General features: G+C 46.9%; 2 protein-coding genes across 2 annotated transcripts in view; one reads left to right on the top strand and one right to left on the bottom strand.

Moving 5' to 3' along the window:
• The window catches only part of Adam19 (ADAM metallopeptidase domain 19), an 87,323-nt gene extending 68,377 nt beyond the window's left edge, over positions 1–18,946 (top strand). Inside the window, exons 14-23 of the mRNA XM_008847388.3 lie at positions 2,571–2,766; positions 4,303–4,411; positions 5,624–5,834; positions 6,868–6,945; positions 7,077–7,185; positions 8,597–8,735; positions 9,494–9,578; positions 9,895–10,119; positions 14,561–14,713; positions 15,625–18,946. Coding sequence (XP_008845610.1) covers positions 2,571–2,766; positions 4,303–4,411; positions 5,624–5,834; positions 6,868–6,945; positions 7,077–7,185; positions 8,597–8,735; positions 9,494–9,578; positions 9,895–10,119; positions 14,561–14,713; positions 15,625–15,678 — 1,359 coding nt within the window. The 3' untranslated portion in view covers positions 15,679–18,946. The remainder of the gene's footprint in view (positions 1–2,570; positions 2,767–4,302; positions 4,412–5,623; positions 5,835–6,867; positions 6,946–7,076; positions 7,186–8,596; positions 8,736–9,493; positions 9,579–9,894; positions 10,120–14,560; positions 14,714–15,624) is intronic.
• Positions 18,947–20,219: 1,273 nt separating this feature from the next.
• Nipal4 (NIPA like domain containing 4) overlaps positions 20,220–22,717 on the bottom strand; it is a 17,286-nt gene continuing 14,788 nt past the window's right edge. Inside the window, exon 6 of the mRNA XM_008847387.3 lies at positions 20,220–22,530. Coding sequence (XP_008845609.1) covers positions 21,902–22,530 — 629 coding nt within the window. The 3' untranslated portion in view covers positions 20,220–21,901. The remainder of the gene's footprint in view (positions 22,531–22,717) is intronic.

The raw sequence follows: 22,717 nt of genomic DNA, 5'->3' as shown, positions 1-22,717 counted from the left end.
ATGACATGTAGATTCAGTGAGGGCCCAAATCCAGCTCTCCTGACTCAAGTCGATGATCCTAATATTGGCGTGGAAAATAATTTATTACTATTACAAATATAGTACCACAAACTTTTATCTAAATTTGGGAATTCAAACATTCTAAAAGCTGAAAAAAAATGAACAGATTTGGGACACAATTTGACTCAGATTGATATGAGGTTAATTATAGCCAGCCGAGATTACAGGAAGATCCTGTCTCAATACCGCCCCCCCCATAAATAAAATTTAAAAATTACCTCAAGTGAATATTTATATTTCATTATAAAACTATTAATGCATTTGATCCTAAAGGTTATCCTAGACCTTGCTGGGAAGTTATATAATATATGTAAATATACACATATATTTGTATATTATCCATATGTTATATTCATGTAGATGTATATATACATTTTTAGATATACCTACATATATACATACATACATTTCATGTTATGATGCATGCTCTTTTTGTTGTTTGTTTTGGGGTTTTTTTGAAGCAGGGTCTCCCTGTAGTCCCAGCTGGCCTGGAACTCACTATGCAGACCAGGCTGGCTTTGAACTCACAGAGATCCAACTGCTTCTGCCTCCTGAGTGCTGGGATTAAAGGTGTGCGCCACCATGCCCGACTGATATGCTCTTTTGAGTTATCTTATTGATCTCTAAACCCTGAATGCTAGATGAAATTTTATGCTGGTTTTATGGTCTTTCCTCCTGCTGTCTACTTGCTGAGTGCACACTGTGTTCAAGTACCTCACTGGAACTCCTTCCTCTTAGCAGAGCCCAAGAGAGGCCTTCAATCTGGAATTATGGGTGAACAAACACATAGAGGTTAAGTAGCTGCCCACGGCTCTACTGCTGGCTAAGGAGCTGAGATTTGAATGAGGCCAGGTGGCTCTAAGGCGGGTCTTCCTTATGTCCCACCTGCTCCTGGGTGATAGAGGTGTGTCACTTCCGCCTTTACACACTGACCCTGTTCACCTTGCACTTGGGCTTCCATTCCTTCAGCAAGCTGTTCAGCCTGAGCATGGCCATCAAAGGGAATTACCTGTTCCCTGTCCTGAAAGGAACTGGTGGGTGGTGTGATCACCTAGGAGCAAGGCAGGGCTTTATTTTAAAAAAAGTTTTTTATTCATTATTTTTATTTTCTGTATTAAGTGTATTGTCTGCATGTGTGTAAGTGGAGTAAGTGTACCTGGTCTATGCAGTGTCCTCGGGGATCAGAAAAGCATGTCAGATCCCCTGGAACTGAACTTAAGGATGGTTGTTAGCTGCCATGTGGGAGCTGGGAATCAAACACAGGTCCTGTACAAGAGCAGCCTGTGCTCTTAACCCCTGAGCCATCCCTCTAGGGCCAGGAAGGCTTTCTTCTTAGTTGTAGCTGTCCTTGCCTGGCTGAGAGAGGGCTTTGACAGTATCTGTTTTGAGCTGGCAGCCTTCAGGGAGGCTATGCTGGGCTGAATCCTTCCAGTCTGAAGGCTGAAGAATAAGCCTGGAGTGGCCTTTCATTCCCTCCTGGGATTTCACTTGGAGCCTCATGAAGGATTCCGAGGCCCCTACATATGATCTGGACTTCAAGCCTTGTCTATGTGATTTGGGGCAATTTATTAACATCTGAGCTTAGGTTGCCTGAAACACTGGCTGCCTGGGGAGGCTCCAAGACTAAGTTTTTACAAGTTGGTTTTTACTGTTTGTGCCAAGTATGCTGTCGGTCTGGTCCTTTGACCTGCCCTGCAAAGTGGGATAGTAGCGGTACTGGTTTTTACTGTTTGTGCCAAGTATGCTGTCGGTCTGGTCCTTTGACCTGCAAAGTGGGATAGTAGCGGTATCTATTTCAAGCATATAGTGTCGCACAGATGAGATGAATATTTGGAACAGAGCCCAGGCCTGATTTAAGGGTGGAGGTACATTGTTGAAGAGTTTAGAATAGGTGTGGCAGCACATACATACCTACAGTTCCAGCATTCTGGAGGCTGAGGCAAGAGGAATGCCATGAGTTTAAAGCCAGCCTGAGCTACATGGTAGTGAGTTTGAAGCTAGTCTCTAAAACAAAACAAGAATGTTGTAAACTCAAAACTTATATAAATGTCAGGTGTGTGTGTGTGTGCGTGCGTGTGTGTGTGTGCATATACCCATGGGCTGGCCCCCTTTGCCACATACTATGAGATTGTGTTTTGCGTCTCACCTCTTTAATCCTATTGGACAACCTGGAAAACTAAATGAAGCCCTGATGGGGCACTTAAGTGGGAATGGCACAAAGGTGGCTGTTATTGCCAAAGCACACGGTAAAGTGTAATTGTTGCATAAATATTACTTCTTACCTACTTCCTGAACCTGCTATAAAGAGGAAGTAAGTTAACTATTGTGGCTATCACCTTGAAGTCACTATTCATTTCAGAAAGCTGATGATGGCTTGAGTTAATGAAGTACCGTGAAATGACAGTGATGGAAAATTCTGGTCCACAGGAGTGATCCTAATGAGCTCCTGGTTGAGAGTTGAGGGCAGGGAAGAAATTAACTAATTTTTGCCCTCTCATTCCTCGACTCAGCTGATGGCTCCTGGTACCCTGTGTCGTGAGCAGGCAAGGCAGTGTGACCTCCCTGAGTTCTGCACGGGCAAGTCTCCCCACTGCCCCACTAACTTCTACCAGATGGACGGCACCCCCTGCGAAGGGGGCCAGGCTTACTGCTATAATGGCATGTGCCTCACTTACCAGGAGCAGTGCCAGCAGCTGTGGGGACCTGGTAAGGACCTTTGGGGGGCACACGCTCTCTTCCAAAACAGATATCACCTCTCTCACCCCCTAGGCTCAGGGGAGATGTTCAGTGGGGGGCGGGGAGTGGGGTGTGTGTGGGTTGTATGTTCCCAGGGGGCAGCATTCTTCCTAGTCCTTTGAGGCTTTTTAGTTCTTACAGTGGGCAAGTAGGTAACAGTATTCCCCACTGGCCTCCCCCCCAATAGTTCTAGAGAAATAAAAGCAAATACAAAGACCTTAAGCTATGAAGGAAAAGCTCAGTCATATTAAGGAAAGGCAAATTGTAAGTACCATGAAGTGATGTTTTTCGTGTATCAGATTGCAAAGATAGAAAGTGATATCGTAATATAACAACAGTCACACCATGACATAGTGCAGGGTGTAAGAAAAAGACATCAGCCCTACGGAAAGCAATTCAGAGACAGCAAACTCTTAAATGTGCTTACAGGTCCCATTAATTACTCCAGGACTTCTGCCCATAACCCCTTTCACTTAAGAAATTTTTAGATAAACCAGAGTATATGGGTATATAAAATACACATCAAACATTGATAATAAATCACAAAGAAATTATTTTAAAATAGTTCTTTGCTAAGTGTTTAATTTAACTGTTTGTAAAAGACAAAAGCTGGGCTGGAGAGATGGCTCAGTGTTTAGAGCACTGGCTGCTCTTACAGAGGACCCAGGCTTGAGTCCCAGCACCCACATGGCAGCTAACAACCACCATCTCCAACTCCAGTTCCAGGGGAATTGGACGCCCTCTTCTGACCTCTGAGGGCATTGCATGACATGGATACACTCACATACATGCAGGCAGTATGCTCATACACATAAAATAAAAATAATAAATAATATTTTAAAAAAACAGCCAAACAAATGTAACCTCTAGTTGTTCTTGCATATGCATGTGAAGCTATATTTCCAGATGTTTATTACATTGCTGCTAGTTATAGCAGTAACAACCTCTGTGCCTTATGGAATAGACTAATTAAATTCATTCCAGTAAGTCAGTACAGTGGAAGGCTGTGCAGCTGAATTTAAGGAGGCAGCTCCGTACACCAGATATCATCACCTCTCACAACCAAGTAAAAGCCCAAAGCACAGAACAGAAAGAGAAGATGCTTCGATTCTTAATTAGAGTATCTCAAGATACCCCAGAATTGTATACAGGGGATGCGGAAGACAGAACACGCAGTTGATGACTGTAGCTTTTTTAGGATATAGGAGATTAGGAACTGGATGAATGTGAGGGGAAAATGGCAAAGACATACTTTAGATCTTTAAAGTTTAAAATTAATTTATTAAAATAGGGGAATGGGACAGCCTTTCTTCATTAGCAAGCAGACTTAGAATGCAACCCCCACTGATACAAATGTTCAACAAGGTATTAAAATCACTCTCAAATGTTTTCTTTGAATTGTTCTTGAAGAAAATATGAGAATGTCATGATACCACCAGAGGCTGGCCTTGCCCTTGGGGGCCTCTGGTAGGCTCGTGCCCTGACACATGTTTCTTGCACACCTAGGAGCCCGACCAGCCCCTGATCTTTGCTTTGAGAAGGTGAATGAGGCAGGAGACACCTTTGGAAACTGTGGGAAGGACATAAATGGCAAACACAGGAAGTGCAACACCAGGTGAGGACCATAGCACTGATGCCATGGGAGGAGGAACGACCAGGAGACCCAACTCTGTCCTCATTCAGGCTTAGTGGTGTGGCTGGCCCCCAAGCTGTTGAAGTCAAGTCAGCTGAAGTCTGTATCTATTCTCCACCTATTGTTTGATAATGCACTGTTGGGAGAGTGCCAAGAAATTCAGAAGGAGGAGTGGGTGGCATTAGCATCATGGAAGGTTGATCAAGCTTGCTTTGAGGACCCTTTTAAAGAATAGAGCAGGAAATTAGCCCTTTGGGACCATTTTCTTTTGCTGGGTGCTAATTATACCCCTCATTAAAGAACCTATCAGTCATTCACTTATTTATTCCATTCACCTATCTATTCACTGGCTCATCTATTCACCCACCCACCCTGTTGTAGATTCACCAGGCACAGGATTCTGTTTTGAGTGTCTACAGCTTGTAATTATCACTGCAGTGTGATAATGAGAATTTGGGGTCGCCCATACCCAACTGAACGCCTGGGGTGGTTTTTCCAAGAATTCTACTTATGTTGAGTTCTGTAGTAGTTATCTAGATAAACAGGGCGGGGAGTCCCACTGGTGTGTAGGAAAGAGACATTCAGAGAAAGACTGGCAGTTGAACTGATACAGTAAGCTGTAGTTTGGGGTATGAAGGAGAGAGGGTTGTGAGGGTAGACAGGAAAGCAAGGACTAGACTGTGAAGGTTAAACACATGGCTGCAAGAGTTTGCACTGTGATCGTATATGGGACAAGACTACAGATAGGGAACTCGATTTCTTGACGCTCAGGAAAGTAAAGAATGTAGTGTGAGTCAGGGAAGATGTGTAGGAGGAAGACCGACAAGGTTTGAAAATGACTTAAACCTAGGAGCAATGAAGAACAGGGGTCAAAGGTGAGCCCCATCTCCTGGGTGAATGATGACATTATCAGCATAAGAAGACAGACTACTTAGGTTGGACAGTTGTCCTTGAAGTTAGGATTTCTTAAGTCTAGCTCTTTGTCTGAGTCTGCTCAGGGACTAGTAGCTTTTTACCTTTTCTAGGTCTGAGTCTTCCTTAGGAATCTCCTGATGGGTCCCTAGAACACACTCACTGGCCTGGACCTTTGCCGCACCCTACCCAGACATGCTGTCTTGGCTCAGACTGAAGCACTCAAGTGCCCCAGCTCTTCTCCAGCCGTTAATCGTATCTTCTGTCCTTCTCCCAACCCAGGGATGCCAAGTGTGGGAAGATCCAGTGTGAAAGCTCTGAGGCCCGGCCCCTGGAATCTAATGCAGTACCTATTGATACTACCATCACCTTAAATGGGAAGCAGTTCTTCTGCCGGGGTACCCATGTCTACCGGGGTCCTGAGGAGGAAGAGGAGGGTGACATGCTGGACCCAGGCCTGGTGATGACTGGAACCAAGTGTGGCTATAACCATGTGAGTCCCTTCCCTACCCCCAAGTAGGAACTGAGCTTCAGAGAGGAGAGGCTGAGAAGGGTGAGCTCTGGAGGGCAATGTGGGGCTCAGTGCCCAACCTCCTCTATTTCTGAGCCTCAGCAGATTCTTTTATAAAAGCTTGAATAGTAATAACAACAGGCTCTCACCCACAGACTGAGGATTAGGCAAGCTCATTTCTCTAAAACACATGAAGGTGCTATTTAGGATCATGTGAAATGAAAATGGACTAAGAGGCAGGAGAGATAGTTCAGCAGTCAAGAGCACTGGCTGTTCTTGCAGAGGACCAGGGTTCAGTTCCTAGTGCTCACATGGCAGCTCACAACTGTCTGTAACTCCAGTTCCAGGAAATCTGATGCCTTCTTCTGGCCTCCACAGGAACTGCCTATGCATGGTATATATACATATATGCAGGCAAAACACTCATAAATATTAGTAAATTCTTTAAAAAATTAAAAATTTAAAAATTAGACTAAGTCATCAGGTATGATAGCACATGCCTTTAATCCTAGCACTCAGACCCTGTCTCAAAAAGACCAAAAAAAGACAAGGAAACCCAGGGAGACGGTGCCACCCATCTCACAGATTTAATTATGTTAATGAATTATAAAACTATGAAACACATGGTATAGTTCTTAGCACAGAGTAGGCTCCTGCCAAAATCATTCATTTTTAGGCATAATATTAAAATTAGTGTATGCCAATAAGTTATGCCAGTAAGTGAATAAAAGGTAATCAACATAATTCTAAAATAGAACATCACAGGGCTGGAGGGATAGCACAGCCATTGAAGGCTAAGGCTAACAACCAAAAATGAAAATATAACATCATGATTATCAATTTGTTGTTTTTAACATATTTGTTATCCCCTCCCTAGTCACAAAGGGGACTGTCTTATCCTTCCTGTAATAAGTAATTTGAAGGGTCTCCATTTGGGTTCTTATACATCCTGGTATTCTAATCCTCCCGGGGTGCCCCCATTTCTGTACTGATGGCTGTTCCCCCCTTGCTGCAGATTTGTTTCGAGGGGCAATGCAGGAACACATCATTCTTTGAGACCGAAGGCTGTGGAAAGAAGTGCAATGGTCACGGGGTATGTGTGCAAGGGTCTGGGCTTCTGGTGGGGTATGCATGCAGGGGTCTGTCTGGGCTTCTGGGGGTTGGTGTCATGGGGACACGCCCTGTGGGAGAGCTCTGGTCACCTCTTCTGTCCCTTCACTGTAGGTCTGCAACAACAACCAAAACTGCCATTGCTTCCATGGCTGGGCTCCGCCTTTCTGCAATGCCCCAGGACAAGGGGGCAGCATCGACAGTGGCCCTATGCCCCCCCAGAGTGAGTGTTCCTCTTTTGTGAGAACGGCAGAGACCATGGGGACACGTGGCTGTTGGCAGGGATGTCCAGTCTTTTGACATTACAGCATGACACTGTTGTCTACAAACATGTTGGGCCATGTTCATAGCAGTGCTGGGAAACATGTGACCTATGGGACACAGGTTCAACATATTACAAAGAGTTCATGTTGCCGGGCATGGTGGCGCTTGCCTTTAATCCCAGCACTTGGGAGGCAGAGGTTGACAGATGAATCTGAGAGTTCAAGGCCAGCCTGGTCTACATATTGAGTTCCAGGACAGCTGGGGCTACAGGGAGACCCTGTCTCAAAAAGATGAAAAAACAAACAAACAAAATCCAAAAAAGCTCATGTTAAGTGTGCTTTACATCCTGATTCTGTAGGTGAGCAAGTCAAGATAAAAAGAGGCTGAGTAGGCGGGGCCTCTGAAGCCTTGGAGTCTGGGCTCAGTCATCTTTCTGTCCTTTTACTGAGGAAGCTGAACCTACTTAAAGTGATTAAGGAGGACTCTAAGTTATTGAATATTCACATCCATTTGAGGGGATGGACTTCTAACTAGTCTTTTGGGGAGCGCCTAAAAATAATCACAATCCAGGGGTATGTTAGGGTAGGTTAGACTTGGCTAAACGAAGGCTAAAATACTGGAAACGAGTCACGGAAAAGGTTTGTAGCTTTTTTAGTGGAAATCTGAGGGACTCTAGCCCTGCAGTTTCCAAACTTTATCTTTGAATAATAGCAAAGTACTTAAATGAAAAACATAAAGCTGGGTGTGGTAGTTCATGCCTATAACTCTCAGAAGGCTGAGGCAGGAGGATTGCTTCAAATTTGAGGCCAACCTGGACTACACAGTGAGTTCCAGGCCAAACTAAGCTACCAAGTGAGAGCCTGTCATAAAAGACAAAGGAAGAACCAAAAATAAAACGAAGAAGAAAGAGCCTACTGTGTAAAACGGATCAAAGTGGTGCTTCGTTGGAACACGTTTGACTCATGAGGATGTTGGAGCAGCTTTGGTGAAGTGAAACGTGGTTGTGGGCTGAGGGTGAGAGTTCTAGTGTGGAGGGGTCTGAGCCAGTATTTCTGGCCGTTGCTTTGTGTCCAGGAAAATGGTGATGCAGGCTGGAAATGAACGGCATCTGATAACAGCTTGAGCTGGTTCTCTTGAAAGCCTGTCTTGTGACTGAACAGAAAAGCCTGTGGGATTTGGTCTATACACAAGTGGGCCCGACTCTTTAAGCTAGTTTTAGTATGCTTTTTAAATTAGTATTGTAATAACTTGTAAGGTAAAATAATTAATACAAATTAAATGAGAATCAGTTGTCTGAAGCATCAAGGATTTGCCATTTTGCTACAGCCCAAATAGCTTTTTTCTAATTCTCTTCCTCCGCTCTCCTGCAGGTGTGGGTCCTGTGGTCGCCGGGGTGTTTTCGGCCCTCTTCATGCTGGCGGTCCTCATGCTGATATACCACTGCTGTAGGCAGAACAAGAAGCTGGGCAAGCCCTCAGCCCTCCCTTTCAAGCTGAGGCAACAGTTTAGGTGGGGCAGGGTGCTTTGCCTGGGACTTGGGGAGTCCCTTCTAGATCACAGAGCCCTTCACCAGCAGTACCTTGTAAAAGAGTTGGTGGTGGTAGGTCTAATTCAGGGAAGATGAATGCAGGGAACACCCTGTCCTCACATGTTCTGTGCTGCTCTGTCACCATGGCAGACATTACTAGATGATCTGATTATAACTTTCTACTGAGCCTGGTCATGGCTTGAAAATCCTTCTTAGTAGAAAGTTCTCAGCCAGTTCAAACTGGAATACATAAAACTTATTTGCCATTCTTCATCTGATTGATTTGTACCTCATTTTAAAGAGCAGAAAATTGAGGCAACAGAAGAGGGATGATGACTAGTTGAGGTCAGTTGCAGGGATGGCTAGACACTAACCCAAGAAGACTGCTGATTCATCCCTTTGGATAGTAGCGAAGCATATTCTCAAAGCTTGCTGTTAGGGCAGGAATTTTTCTACCCTGGATCTTTCTAGATACATGCCTTAGGAGGTTGGGTGATGACATTCTGAGTCTCCTTAGTGGGGAAAGTCCTTCAGAAGGCAAGGAGAGAAAGCTCCACTTTGTACCAGGCCAATCTCTTCTTTGGGTGTTCCCTGCCGGCCACACGTGTGTCCTGACTTAGGAGATAGGATCATCCCACTTCCTCCAGAGGAGAGTTAGATTTGTCAGTTGGCCTGGGTCTAGGGCTCAGTCTCTACCCCTTCCTGAACATCTTCCTTCCCCTCCATTCTCTGTTTCCAGTTGTCCTTTCAGGGTGTCTCAAGGTGGCGGAACTGGCCACGCCAACCCAACTTTCAAGTTGCAGACACCCCAGGGCAAGCGAAAGGTAAGAGTCTTGCCAGTTGACCTTGATTACCTTCTCCGTTTTCTCTGGTGGGTTATCCTAAGAATTTATGTATGCCTATGGGATTAGGAATAAAAGCCATGTTATTGGCTTGGGAGACGTGTCAGTTGTCTCTAATGTCCTCTGGAGACTTTAAAGGCTTCATCTGATGCCTGGGATCCTAGGGGTTTAACAGGTCAGGCTGTCTGCCCCACCTGAGGCCTCTGGTCACCTATTGAGACACACACATAGAACACCCTTAGTCTTCAACACATTGAAGATTCCTTACCTCAGCTCTTTCTTCATCTCATGCATGTAGGTGACTAACACTCCTGAAACCCTCCGGAAGCCTTCCCAACCTCCTCCCCGGCCCCCTCCAGGCGCCCTACATGGTGGGTCCCCACCTGTACCACTGCCAGTACATTTGAACAGGGTGACTAGGAGCTCTCCAGGGCCCGGGGCTCAAGTAGAGAGAAAGGAGTCGGCCAGGAGGCCTCCCCCAAGCCGGCCTGTGCCCCCTGCACCAAATTGCCTCCTGAACCAGGTAAGTGGATCCTTATTGACTCTGGGCTGATCATTCCCCGTTACAGACCCCCTGTAATGAGGGACACTGGGAAGGTGTCCTCGCTGGGTCTGACTACCTTTTCTGTGTTCTGGGGAAACCAGTGGGCTCCCAGAGGGTTATTAACGAGTGCACAATGTCCTCCCTGGACAGTCCCTAAGTCACAATGATGCTTCCTTCCTACTTTCCACCCAAAATTAACTTCTTTCAACTTCCCCAAGCTTTTCATGCCTCCAAGGCATTGCAGAGCTATTCTGCCCAGTACACACTTTCTCCCTTTGTGTGGCCAGCTCCTATTCACCCTCAGCTGTGACACTAGAGCCACTCCTCCCATAGAACTTCTTTTCCCCCCTGGGTCTGAGCCTGGTGCCTCTCTCCATAGTACCTGACCCTCTAAATTCTACCTGCTGGTATCTCCCACTCACTGGGGAGTCTTACTGAAGGATGTCCCCTGATGCCTTGCTCATTTGAGGGGGTCTCTAGGAGGTGACATGTCTAGGCTATCCCTCTCCCCGGTGACTGGCACTCAGAGAACAGAGATGCTGCCCAGTGGGTTATTCATTTGGTATGTATGCTCTACCAGTTCCCTAGTGCAGAACTGGGCTGTGGCCCAGAATGGTGGCTTTTAGAACTTTGTGTTTGGATATGACTCTTCAGATGACTGCGTTTCTTTGGTATGGTCTTGAAAACTCCCTAGAGCCTGGACTGCTCTGATCTTATTAAGGACCATGGAGTTGGCTGCAGGCTTAGGATGGTCCCTAGGACATGGTGCAGTGAGAGGTTGTGGCAGAGCTGAGGGTTCCCATCCAGAACAGCAGTGATACAAAGTTGGTTCTGTGCTGTAACACTGCTCCTCTTGAGTTCCTCTGTGTGAGACTGAGGTGTGATGGGAAATCCACATAGAGGTGTAAAGGGGAGAGGGGAGAAGAGAAGGGTAGAAAGCAAGACAGGAGAAAATGAAAGGGAGAGGGAGAACATTACTTCCAAAGAGAAACATTTCATTGAAAACACATGATTTTGGAAGGAAAGTCAAGATTTTGAGCAGAAAACTTCATATATAGAGAGAGAAAGAGAGAGAGAGAGAGAAAGAGAGAGAGAGAGAGAGAGAGAGGGAGAGATCAAGAACAGAGAGCACCAGCAGTCATTGCTGTCTGGAGGCTAAAAATCCAAATCAAGTTAACTGTTTGGTTCCCACAAGGCCTCTGTCGTTAATTTTTAGTGTCTAACTGGTGTCGCTGTGCCCTCATAGGGCTTTCCCTCTGTCCTTGAGCCTTTCTCCTGTCTCCTGGATCCACAGTTCTTTCCCTAAGGACACTGTGATGGACAGCTTTAGTGTCAACTTGACTCACCTGGGTTGAGGGAGCCTCAATTGGGGAATTGCCTCTATTGGACTGGCCTGTGGCCATGTCTGAGGGGCATCTTCTTGATGAGTGATATGGGAGGGCCCAGCCCACTGTGGGTGGTGCCACCCCTGGGCAGGTGGGCCTGTGTTGCATAAGAAAGCAGGTTGAGCAGGGGCCAAAGGAGCAAGCCTGTAAGCAGCATTCCTCCATGGCCTGTGCTCCAGCTTCTGCCTCTAGGTTCCTGCCTTGAGTTCCTACCTTGGCTCCCGGAAGAACTGTGACCTGGGAGATGTAAGCTAAATAAACCCTTTCCTCCCTAAGTTGGTACTGGTCAGAGTGTTTTGTTACAGCAATGGAGAAACGAACTAGAACAGACACCAAACTGGTTTAGGACCCAGAGCCCTAATGGCCTCATTTTCATATAAACCACCTCTTATTTTCTTTTTAAACATTGATTTATCGATCATTTATTATTTTGGGGGGAGGGGACAGTGTGTGGAAAGATGTTAGAGGAAAACTTTCAGAAGTCAGCTCTCTCCTTTCACCATGTGGGTTCCAGGGATGAAACTCAGGTCGTTAGGCTTAGTGGCAAGTGCCTTTATGGGTTCAATCAGCTCGGTACTATTGTCAGCCATGGAGCAAGGCAGTCTCCTTCAGAGGCAGTCCTGTATTAATTCACCTTCAAAGTGTCAGCTATAATTTTATGGTGCAAACTGAGCATGCCCAGACTCCTTTTCTACTCACCACTTTAAACATGTACTCCATGACCTTGAGCTAAGTATGCCTGAAAAATGTGTCTATTGTCCTTTCTTTGTGAATTATGACCTTAAGCTGAGCAAGTTCAGGAACGTGCTCCATAGCTGGGAGTGCTTAGGAATGGCCGACCTCCATATGGATATGAATAGTTCCCTCTAGATAAAGTTCCTAGTGCTTACGTAAGTTATTAACACCCATTACCTTTCCACCTTCCCCTTCAGCTCCCCGACCTCTGCTTCTTTTATGCCTTAGCTTTGCTTAGTTTGCTTTGCATTCATGGAGATGTAAACCAGTTGCTTTAGGTTACAATAGCGGACTGGCTACTCTGGTAGGTGCAGTGTGGACATTGCGATAAGGCTCTAGGCTCCTCTGTAGATAACAACCCCCCTGGGGCTCATTTTGCAGCTTCCCAACTGCATCCTGATGCCCACACCCAGCTGTCTTTCCCTAGAAGGTCTGAGTCCTCCCCAGCAGTCCTGGCTCCAGCCCTGCTTCCGTAAGATCAAAATCCTCACTCCCTAGCCTGCTCACCCCACCCTGGGCTCTCTGTGGAATTGACTGGTATCCCTCTCTGGGAGAGATGCTAGTCATTCATTTAATCAGCTTTGAGTGCTGTGTTGAGTGCTTCCAGCGTATCAGGCTTCCAGAAGCCTGAGATGTTCTCATGACCCTGACATGCAGGCCCCCTGCCTGGCTTCTACTCTAGTTGGAGTTAGAGAAGGGGAGAAAGAGAAAATAAAAACCAGCTTAATAAGTCAGTGCATTATTTATGTGGGAAAATAGAAGTGATACAAAAATAACTAGAGCTCAATTAGAGTTAGCTAGGTGTGATCATGCACACCTTTAATCCCTGTATTTGGGAGGCAGAAGTCAAGAGGATCTCTGTGAGTTGGAGGACAGCCTTGTCTACATAGTGAGTTCCAGGCCAGTGAGTGCTACGTGGTGAGACCCTGTCTCTATATAAATAAATGGATGAATAAGTAAATAAATAAATGGTTAGGGATACCATGTGCCAGCGTAGGGATTGTAGTAATTTCAAATAAGGTAGTCGGGGGGCTGGAGAGATGGCTTATCAGTTAAGAGCACTGGCTGCTCTTGCAGAGGATTCCCAGCACCCACCTGGCAGCTAAAAACTGTCCGTAACTTCAGGCCTAGGGGAATCCGATGCCTCTTCTGACCTCCATGGGCATTGTGTGACGTGAGTGCACTTATATACATGCAAGCAAATAAATTCATATGCATACAATAAAAACAACAAATAAAATATTAAAAAATAAGGTAGGGAGGTGAAGAATGAATGAGATAATATTCATACACAGAAGGAAAATTTCCCCGTAGCTGTGGGACCCATAGTCAACCACTGTGAACAAACAAACTTGCTTTCTTCTTTCTTAAAGGTTAATTTGCCCAGGTATTGCACACATGGTCTTCAAGAGATTGAATGTTCGGTGGAAGATGTAGCTCAGCCAACAGAGTGCTTGCCTAGTATGCACAAAGCCCTAGATTAAGTCCCCAGCACCACGTAAAACCAGGCGTTGTGGTGCACACCTGTTAATCCCAGAACTTGCTGTAATCTCAGAACTCGGGAGGTAGGGGCAGAAGTTCAAGATCATCCTGGGCTACATAGCAAGTTTGGGAGTTTGAGGCCAGCCTGGGCTACGTGAGACCTTATCTTGCCACCACTTCCTCCTGCCAAAAGAAATTTTCCTGGCCTGTGCCCACCCACTTCCACCCTATCCCAGGGTAACCACTGTTGTTAGTTTGGTCTGGCCTTGTCCTGGTTGTCCTCTGTTCAGTTCTAGGCAGGGTTCGGTGGTCTGTTTGATACACACTCTGCTTCAGCCTTTTCTTTTAGCAACGCCTTTCTCATCAGCTCAAACCCACCCGTTTCCTGCTTTCTACATGTGGCAGCATGTACTACTTTGTACTTTTAGATTTTTTTCTCTACCAGTGGAAACTTTAGATGTTTCTGAGTTCTTTGATATTATAAACAGTGCCACAAGGAACATCCCTGCAAAACATTTTTGTGTACCTGTGCAAGCAGTTCTCTAACACAGACAACAGAAAGTGTGATTTACATGCCAGAGAGGGATCATTTCCCATTTTATTAGATATGACCAGCTTGGTTTTCCAAAAGGACCCCCTTTTTTCTAAGCATGTAAAAACATTATAGACAAACACACCCATAGACGCACACACACACAATTCCTTTTGAAGTGGGACCATGCAGTATGTATGCTACTTTGTCTGATTTTTATCCATACAGTATTAGGCATATTTTCTTTCAAAAGGTACACTGAAGTGTGACTTCTCATTTCTTGCAGGATTTCTCCAGGCCTCAGCCACCCCAGAAGGCACTCCCAGCAAATCCTGTGCCAGGCCGCAAGACCCTCCCCAGGCCAGGTGGTACCCCCCTGCTGCAACCGCCTGCTGCTCTTCCTAAGCATCCCCAGCCCCTGGCAGCACCTGTTCCAAAAGTGAGTCTCCAGAGGTATCCAGCAGCACTGTGGGGGAGGGCGGGGGTGTGGCTGAGGAGGCAGACCAGTTCGCTCTTCTCACAGCATGTACTAAACTTCCAGAATAGAAGCCAGGAGCACAAACGGCCTTCCTTGGAGCCTGCTTGGCTGTCCCTTACATGAGCAAGAGAGTAACTTGTCTTCATGTAAAAGGTGGTGCTCAGAAGTCTGAGCTCTGGTCTGGTAGTTTTCAGCTGCCATGGCACCTGAGTAGCTGGGCCACCCCAAGCAAGTCCTTAATTTATTAAAAAAAAAAAAAGACGTAAGAATGGCCAGCAAGATGGCTCAGCAGGTAAAGGTGCTTGCTGCAAAGCCTGATGATCTGATTTCAATCTCCTGGACCCACAAGATGGAAGGAGAGAACTGACTCCTGTGAGTTGTCCTTCCACAATGTTCTGTGCGCTGCCAACATACACATGCACAAAGTAAGTAAAATATAGTAAAGGAAGGAGTGAGAACAGGAACCAGTGCCATGAGGCTACTGTGGAAGGTGAGACTATTAGTTTATATAAATCCCCTGGCTTGCAACCCTTTTCTTAGTACTTTCCTGTGGGCCACATGCTTCTGCTTAGCCTAGGGTGCTGGGTCTTCAGGGTGAGGTGAGGAGGTGGCTGACAGCCCCTTTATTCCCTTGAAACACTGTATTTTGCTGAAGTTTTACAAAAGAGAGGAGGGCCGACTTGCCAGCTTTGGGGGTGGGGTGCCCACCTCACTCCCTGCAAGGACTGACGGCGCTGGTGAACCGTCATAGGGACAGACTTCTGAAAATCATGCAAGTTTTTCTGGCTATCAAACAGAGAAGACAGCTGCCCCGTGACCCTCTGTCCAGCACTGAGCTCAGACCTTTCTTCCTCCCATCTCTATCTTTACAGTTTCCTGAGTACAGATCACAGAGGATTGGAGGGATATCTAGCTCCAAGATCTAGAACTATCTGGAAGTTTCTTGCTCCCCTTGAAGACTCTGGATGCCATGGAGGGTCCAGAAGAAAGAAGCCTACCTGACCATCTTGGAGTTTCTCCAGCCTCCTAGCTCTCCCCATCTCTGGAGTCTGCCTTCTTGATTCAGTGCCTCCCTGCTTCCTTGGAGGCCCAGAGGGACTTCTATCCGATGACTTCTAAGTGTTGTTTTGTGCAATATACAGCCCGGGTAGGGAAGGGAAGCACATAGAGGAGGATGGGGGCAGCTTCTCCCTCAGCCTCCTGGCCCCAGGGGGAGGGGGGCAGTGATGAAGATGGTCAGAGAAGTGTGAGCTGGTGACCTCTGGGAAAGATGCTTAGTGACTCCTACTGGGCTAAGGTTGGAGAGTCACCCACCCAAGTCTCTAGGTCGAGGGTATACACAAGAGCTTCTATTGTTTTTAATCTCGTTTAGGATCCCAGGATGCACAGAGGCTGGCCCTTACCCGTCCCTTGTATCTTTTAGGGACTGAGGAAGGGTCAAATTAACCACTGTTGCATCTCTGCCCAGGCCTTGGTCAAGGTGATGGCTCCTGGCTATTTGGCTGCATGTAACAAGCCGTGCCCCTCCTCAACCACCGCTCACGTCCCCATCACCTTATTCACATGAGTCACTCTCTGACTCAGACAGGTACTATTTGTAGGCAGTGTAGACAGCAGAGGAGGTACCAGCCTGAGCCTCCTCTGAGCCATGATGCCAAAGGTTGCTAGGACCCTCAGAGTCCCTGGTTGTATCCCCATGCTCCAAGCGTTACTTTCTCCTCCCCCGACCTCCCTATCCTAAGGTGCTTTGGTGTTGATCCTCAGCAGTCCTGACTTGCTGCTGACAATGTGCTTGTGACCTATGAATCAGGATCCTGCCTCATGAGGTGGCCACTGGCCTTCCCACCCTGGATCTTGAGAGCATTAAGCCTAATGGGCTTGGCGGGGTGGTGGTGGGAGTGTCACAGTGCTGCTTGTCATTGTGTTTTGTGGCCTCAGCAGGGTGAGGGGGCGCTCTCCTTATCCCTAACCTATATATATATACAGGTGAGGTTCCCCAGGACGACCACAGGTATAAAGGGAACAGACATCCTCATCTAATAGGTCCCCAACTATTAGAAAAGTACGCATGGGGGAAGAGGGTCAGCTCTCCGGCTTGAGGTGGGAATGTTGACTCTCAGCAGATAGCAGACCTCTTCGGAAGCTGTTCACAGCCATGGTGGATCAGATCTAGGGCCCCCAACTCTCTTCTCAAGCAAACTTTTATTACCCATTGGTCATTTCCTGGTCACTGCCCATATGTGATCCTCTCAGAAAGAGCTCTGGGCAGGTGGGGATGGGACTTGGGTAGATCCCATCTTCCCTGGGGCTCAGAAGGGGGGGCTACATGGTGCTCTGCTAGATAGACAGTTCTTACAAATTTGCTGGGCTTGGCCTCTGAGAGGCCATCTTCCACCCCCAGAAAGGTGCTGGGCAGCTTTGCAGAGGGGCCTCTAGGGACCTCCCTGCCACCTATAGCAAGCAGTTGTTTACTATCAGAAGCCTCCACGAGGAGGGGACTGAGATTTGACTCCCCACCTAACAGCTCAGGGCTTCTTTATAGTTCTTTGCACGTAGTAAGTAGGAGATGTGGGTCAGGCACCTGGCAAAAAGCATGGGCTGGGGGTAGAACGATCTCAGGAAAGTGCTTTTTTCTTCCTCAGGGTGGCCATGCCATTCACATTGTGTCTCCCTCACATGAGTTCTCCTTGGCCCAGGTCCAGCTTCCACTTTCTCATTGCCTGATCCATTTAAGCGCTACACCAAATGTCCAATGCCTAGAAGGCTCAGTCCCAGAAAAGGTGACCCTTCCTCACCTCATATCAGAGAGTAACCAACAAGGCACTTCCCTTAAACCAAACCCCTCATCTCCTAGAAGTACCTATGGCCCACACAGCCTTTCTCCCTCATATCAGGGGGCAGGTGACTCTGAGTGATAATGCCACAGCCATGGTACTGACATGAGCCTTTTAAACCTGAAGTTCTCTGTCCCTAGAATCTACCAGAAAAGAGACCTGGTTGTTATTGCATTTTTGATTATTATTGTTTAATTTTGTTTTCTTCTTTTCATTACTTTAATACCACCTCCATTCCATACGCTTATACTGTGAACTGGAAGAGGGTAGAATTTTTGAATTTAGTACAGATTTTTGGCAGCCTTTTTGTTCACCATTTTATCCTGGCTCTGTTTGGCAGGCCAAGGAGGTTTCTGGGTGAGAAACCCTCCCCTCTGCTTCGAGGGCCCATACAGATACATCTGGACTTAGCAAAGGAGAGACTTTGCTCCAAAGGATTGTCACAAGAAGGGGAAGAAGAGACTTGCCATAGAAAGGGGAGGGGGCTGTTGCAACAGAACACTTGGGCCAACCACCCCAAGTCTGCAGGTACCAAAGCCCAGGCAGAAAACACCTTTTCTATATGGAAGAAGTGAACAAGACTAGAAAATAACTCTTTAGGAGATCTTTTTATGCCCAACCACTTGGGAGAGGAGTTGCCTGTCAGCTGATGCTGAGGGTAGGTCAAAGCTCAGGGTCTAGAGGGGAACAGAGGAAGGAAGGAAGCATAACAGGATTTGGCCTGTTGAGTCAATATATACGTCACTCAGTTGGAGAAGGGTGTACATTTTTTTTTTTTTTTAATTTGAGATAGGATCTCGTGTATTCCAGTTTGGCCTTTAACTCACTGTGAAGCCAAGGATGACCTTTGAACTCCTGCCCCTCCTTCCTCCACCTGTTAGGTGCTGAGATTACAGGTGTATGCCACCATGCCTTGGTGTGGTGCTGGGATCCAACCCAAGGCTTCATGCATGTTAGGCAAGCACTCTACCCACTTGAGCTACATCTGCAGCCCAGGATGTAAATCTTTTTAGAAGCTGAATTAGCTGCCTGCCAACTTTAGAACCCTGAAGCGGATTTCTGAACTGTAAACCTCAGGGAGACAGCAGCCCTGCTTCCCAGTCTCCTCGGTGGGAGGTTTAGCCTGGGTCCTCCATGTTGTAGCTGCCTGCTTGTGCTCAGTTCCTTTTAGCCATGCCGACTTCCACTAATGGTAAAAGCCCTTTTCTGCCCTGCTCCAAGACACTTGCAGATTGTATAGTCTGAGTAATCTCTGAGATGCTATAATCCCTTCTGCTGGAAGAGCCCTTCGCCACCTTGCAATGAACTGTTTTCATAAAGCTCCCCCCCCGCCCCAGATTTCAGTTAATTTGCTTCTTTGACAAAGGGATGTAAGACTTGTAGTTTTAAAGTCGGAGGTCAGCTCTAAAGCCAGTCATGTCATCAAATACGTGTAATAACAGCCCCGCTGGGAGCCCCCACGCAAGCCGGGGAACACCAACTGGAAAGGTGCCCCCTCCCTAGGAAAGCCTGCTGAGAGAGGTTCTGTAGAATCCAAGCCCAGCACCCCCAAAGCCACCCTCCCAGTGTCCTCGTGCGCCACTCACTATGTGTACGTCTGTGTCTGGGATCCAGGGTAAATGTGAATTTTCTTTTTATTTGGGAGATTGTTCACAGAAAACAGGTCCTCTTCTCTCTTGTTCACCTATTAATTGTTTACAATATTTGTACATCTATGCAAAATACTTGAATGGGCCATGGTGCCTTTTTTTTTTTTTTTCCTTGTTTGTATTTAATTAAAACAAATTGTCATTTGGAATGCTATCTGTTTGGGTAACTCTTCTTTTGTGCGTGTCGATGTCCCAGTACTTGGACCACTTAGGATAAGTGACATGTGGACCCAGAATGTGATCCCGCAGAGACCAGCAAACTTCCTATGAGGCCATGACCCTGAGCCATAGCAAAACCCAGGGTTTCCCATGGTCAGTAGGGGGGGCTGCTTGCTTTGGATCTCTACAAAAGATGATCTAAGTGAATTAAATCATGGATCATTAAAGTCTTTAACGATCTTGAAATTCTAATACATCTTCTATACTGTTGCGCTTAACGGATAGCCAAGACCCTCTGTCAGCACCTCACCTTGCTAGGGGTTGGACTGAAGGGAGAGGCTTGTCCAAGATCTCTTGGACTGGGTGGGCAGGTGCAGGAGGACCAGGTTGGATGTGCTTTAGACTCCCCAGGGCTGTGTGATAACACCCTCGTGCTTATTTAACTCCCAATCTCAGTTTGAAGTTTTCTAAGACAAGCAATGATAACCATGAGAGGGTGCAGTACCCACTGAGGGTTCAGCCAGTGTGAGGCACTGTGTCATGTGATTACCTCATTCATTCAATAGAAATACTGGGAGAGCATCCTTGATATGTGAGAAACTCTCTACCATGCCTGGTTCCTGGTAAGGGCTCAGGCATCAACGGAGGATGAGTGCTCTTCAAAGGTGTCTGTTCCAAAAGCAACCTTCCCCACTTGAGTGAGGGCAGAACTTTGGAAGACCCTGAAGGACTTTGCCTTTTTAGAAACTAGGGGCCGGCCTCCCAGCATATGTGAGGAACCCATTGAATCCTATTGCTCCTTGTTCAAGGAAAGCAAAACACATATTTCAAGTAAACACACTCTGAAGGTTTTATTCTCGGCGCCAAGAACATAAGCTTGGGGGGGTTTCCCAAGATTCAATGTGTTGCATTGATTTTTTAGTTATTGTCAGTCAGAAATCCACATTCATGAAAAAACTGGGGATTTGAGGTGGAAATGTTCAGGGGCCCAGAGTGTTGATCTGCCCTTGGAACTCCAAGGCCAGAAAGACTTTGGCCTGGATGCGGCTGCACTTAGGGGACCAGATGTCAACATAGCAAGCAGGTAGGGAGCTTTGCACGATAGCTCTGCACCTTCACAGGATGGCTGAGGATCAAGTCTTCCCTCTTTTCTACAAACTGGCCCATAACATCCCTTTCTTAGGGTCCTTGTGCCAGCCCTATACCCTTGCAGCTGGAAGAAGGGAAGAAAAAGAGCCCAGTTATCTCCAGCTGTTCCTCTTCTATGCAGACTTCTGGCCAAATGTGAGGGCACCAAAGGTGGCCCCCAGGGGAGGGCGATGTTGGAGCATTCCTGGTACATGGTTGTGATGCTTCCACTGTGAGGAGTTAGCTTGTCAGTTGAGATGGACTCAGTCACAATAAGGCCAACACCCAGAATAAACGCTGTGCCACACCTGTACTTCCACTTGGTCATTGAGATTCAAAGCCGATCCCATTAGCCGAGGCCTATAAAGTTGCTACTTAGAAATGACTCAACACCTTCTTGGCCTGAGTTCCTGGTTGGGTTTCAGAGTTGGCCCAGATGTTATCTCCGGGTTTCCGGAGAGCCCATGACTACTTTCTTGCCAATCTTGACATTGTTCCTCACACTTTCTCCACCTCCCTGAATCACAGTCTGGTCTACGCCTTGAAGCAAAGCAAGTTGCATTCTCCCGAGTTCCAGCTCAACAGCTGGGTTGCTTTGGAGAGCAAAGGAACTGCTGGTCTCTTTCCAGAGAAGACTAAGAAACAGATGGGATTTGGACAGCAGAGCTGGGCTGAGGCATCTCCTGTTGTTGGATTCTAAGATTATAGCTTGCATGTCTCAGTGGCTGGTGCCTTGGAATGGATAGAGAGGGAAAGGGTGGCATTGACATTGCATGGACGGACCGAGAGATGCGACCTCTAGGCTGGAGTGCTTGGAGAAGGGGGCAGTTGAAACGTCTCAGTAAGAAGGCTTTCACAGTAAGAAGGTGAAGAGCTAACAAAAGCAGCAGACCACTCGGCTCCCTCTGTGCACCTCAAGATGGAGAAGCAGATTGCTCTCTGGGTCTCTGCAGGATCCATTCTTGGGCTAAGAACTGGCAGTTCAGTCTCTCAGGAAAATCAGTGTAAAGGATTTCCTGATGACCAATGTCTGAGGGCAGTTCTAGAACTGGGTTACATTCAGCAGGTCAAATTCTATCTTCTCTCCAACAACACAGAGATACCACTGAGGGAACTAAAGGGAAGGGAGGCCCAGGGGCTTTCTGGCTCCAACAGAAACTAGGGGATTTGGTCATTGAGGCTGTGTCTCTAGGAAGTTTTGCCACCACCCTTTACTGGGTAGAGATTTTTTTTTTTTTTTGTCCTAGAAACAGCGATGAGGTATAAACGACAATCTCAAGACAGCCCTTGGCAACAGCTGTGCTGAAGGTAACCAGGTGGTTTTGAACACGAGAGGTCAGGCTGGACCATGGGGCTCCTCTTCTAGTTTATTCCAGGCTCTACGAATTGATCATAAATACTTTGGGCTTCTGTTGTGGTGATGGCGTGCTGGCAAGTTCTATGTTGTCCACAAGGACATTCTTGTCTTCTAGTTTAATGACAGTGGGCTCTGGGGCAGGAGCTGGGCCTGTGTTTTTGTGCATGTGTGGCAAGCTGATTTGGCTGACATCCAAGTCTTTGAAAGCATGAAGCATGAATACACCCAAGATGATAGAGACAAAGCCAGACAGGGTGCCCACAATGTCCAGGGCAGACATGGTGTGCCACTCCTTGAAGAGGATAATGGAGGAGACCACTACCACTGTGGTAAATAACACATAGTAGATAGGGAAGACCAGTGAGGTGTTAAAAATGTCCAGCGCCCTGTTGAGGAAGTTGACCTGTATGATGATGGAAAGTCCCAGGATGAGGGACAGGATGTAGGGAAGGGGGTGCCGCACAACCGGTAACCCCCTGAAGAAGTTGTTGATGGTGATACCCAGGCCCTTGACGGCAGTCACAGAGAAGGATCCAATCACAGAGCAGATGATGATGTAAATGAGAATGTTCCTCTGCCCATAACGCGGGGCAACGATGAAGATGAGGACGAGGCAGAGCACCACCAGAAGCACAGCAAATACTACGAACCCTTCGGGAAGGAGGAACATAGATCATTCAGTGAAGGATGCAGACATCTAGGGCGCAGACCCATGGCAGGGGGAGGCTGCTCTACTGTCAGACATACCTGGGCTCTGGCACCAGCTTCTGACCTTTTGGTAACTTGTGCAAGTTATTGAACACCAAAGCTCTCAGTAGCCCCATTTGTAAAATAGGAC

The sequence above is a fragment of the Nannospalax galili genome, unplaced genomic scaffold (assembly GCF_000622305.1).
Source record: "Nannospalax galili isolate Female #2095 unplaced genomic scaffold, S.galili_v1.0 scaffold983, whole genome shotgun sequence".
Taxonomy (NCBI): domain Eukaryota; kingdom Metazoa; phylum Chordata; class Mammalia; order Rodentia; family Spalacidae; genus Nannospalax; species Nannospalax galili.
The sequence above is the reverse complement of the archived record's forward strand: the minus strand, read 5'-3'. Positions and strand labels throughout refer to the sequence as shown.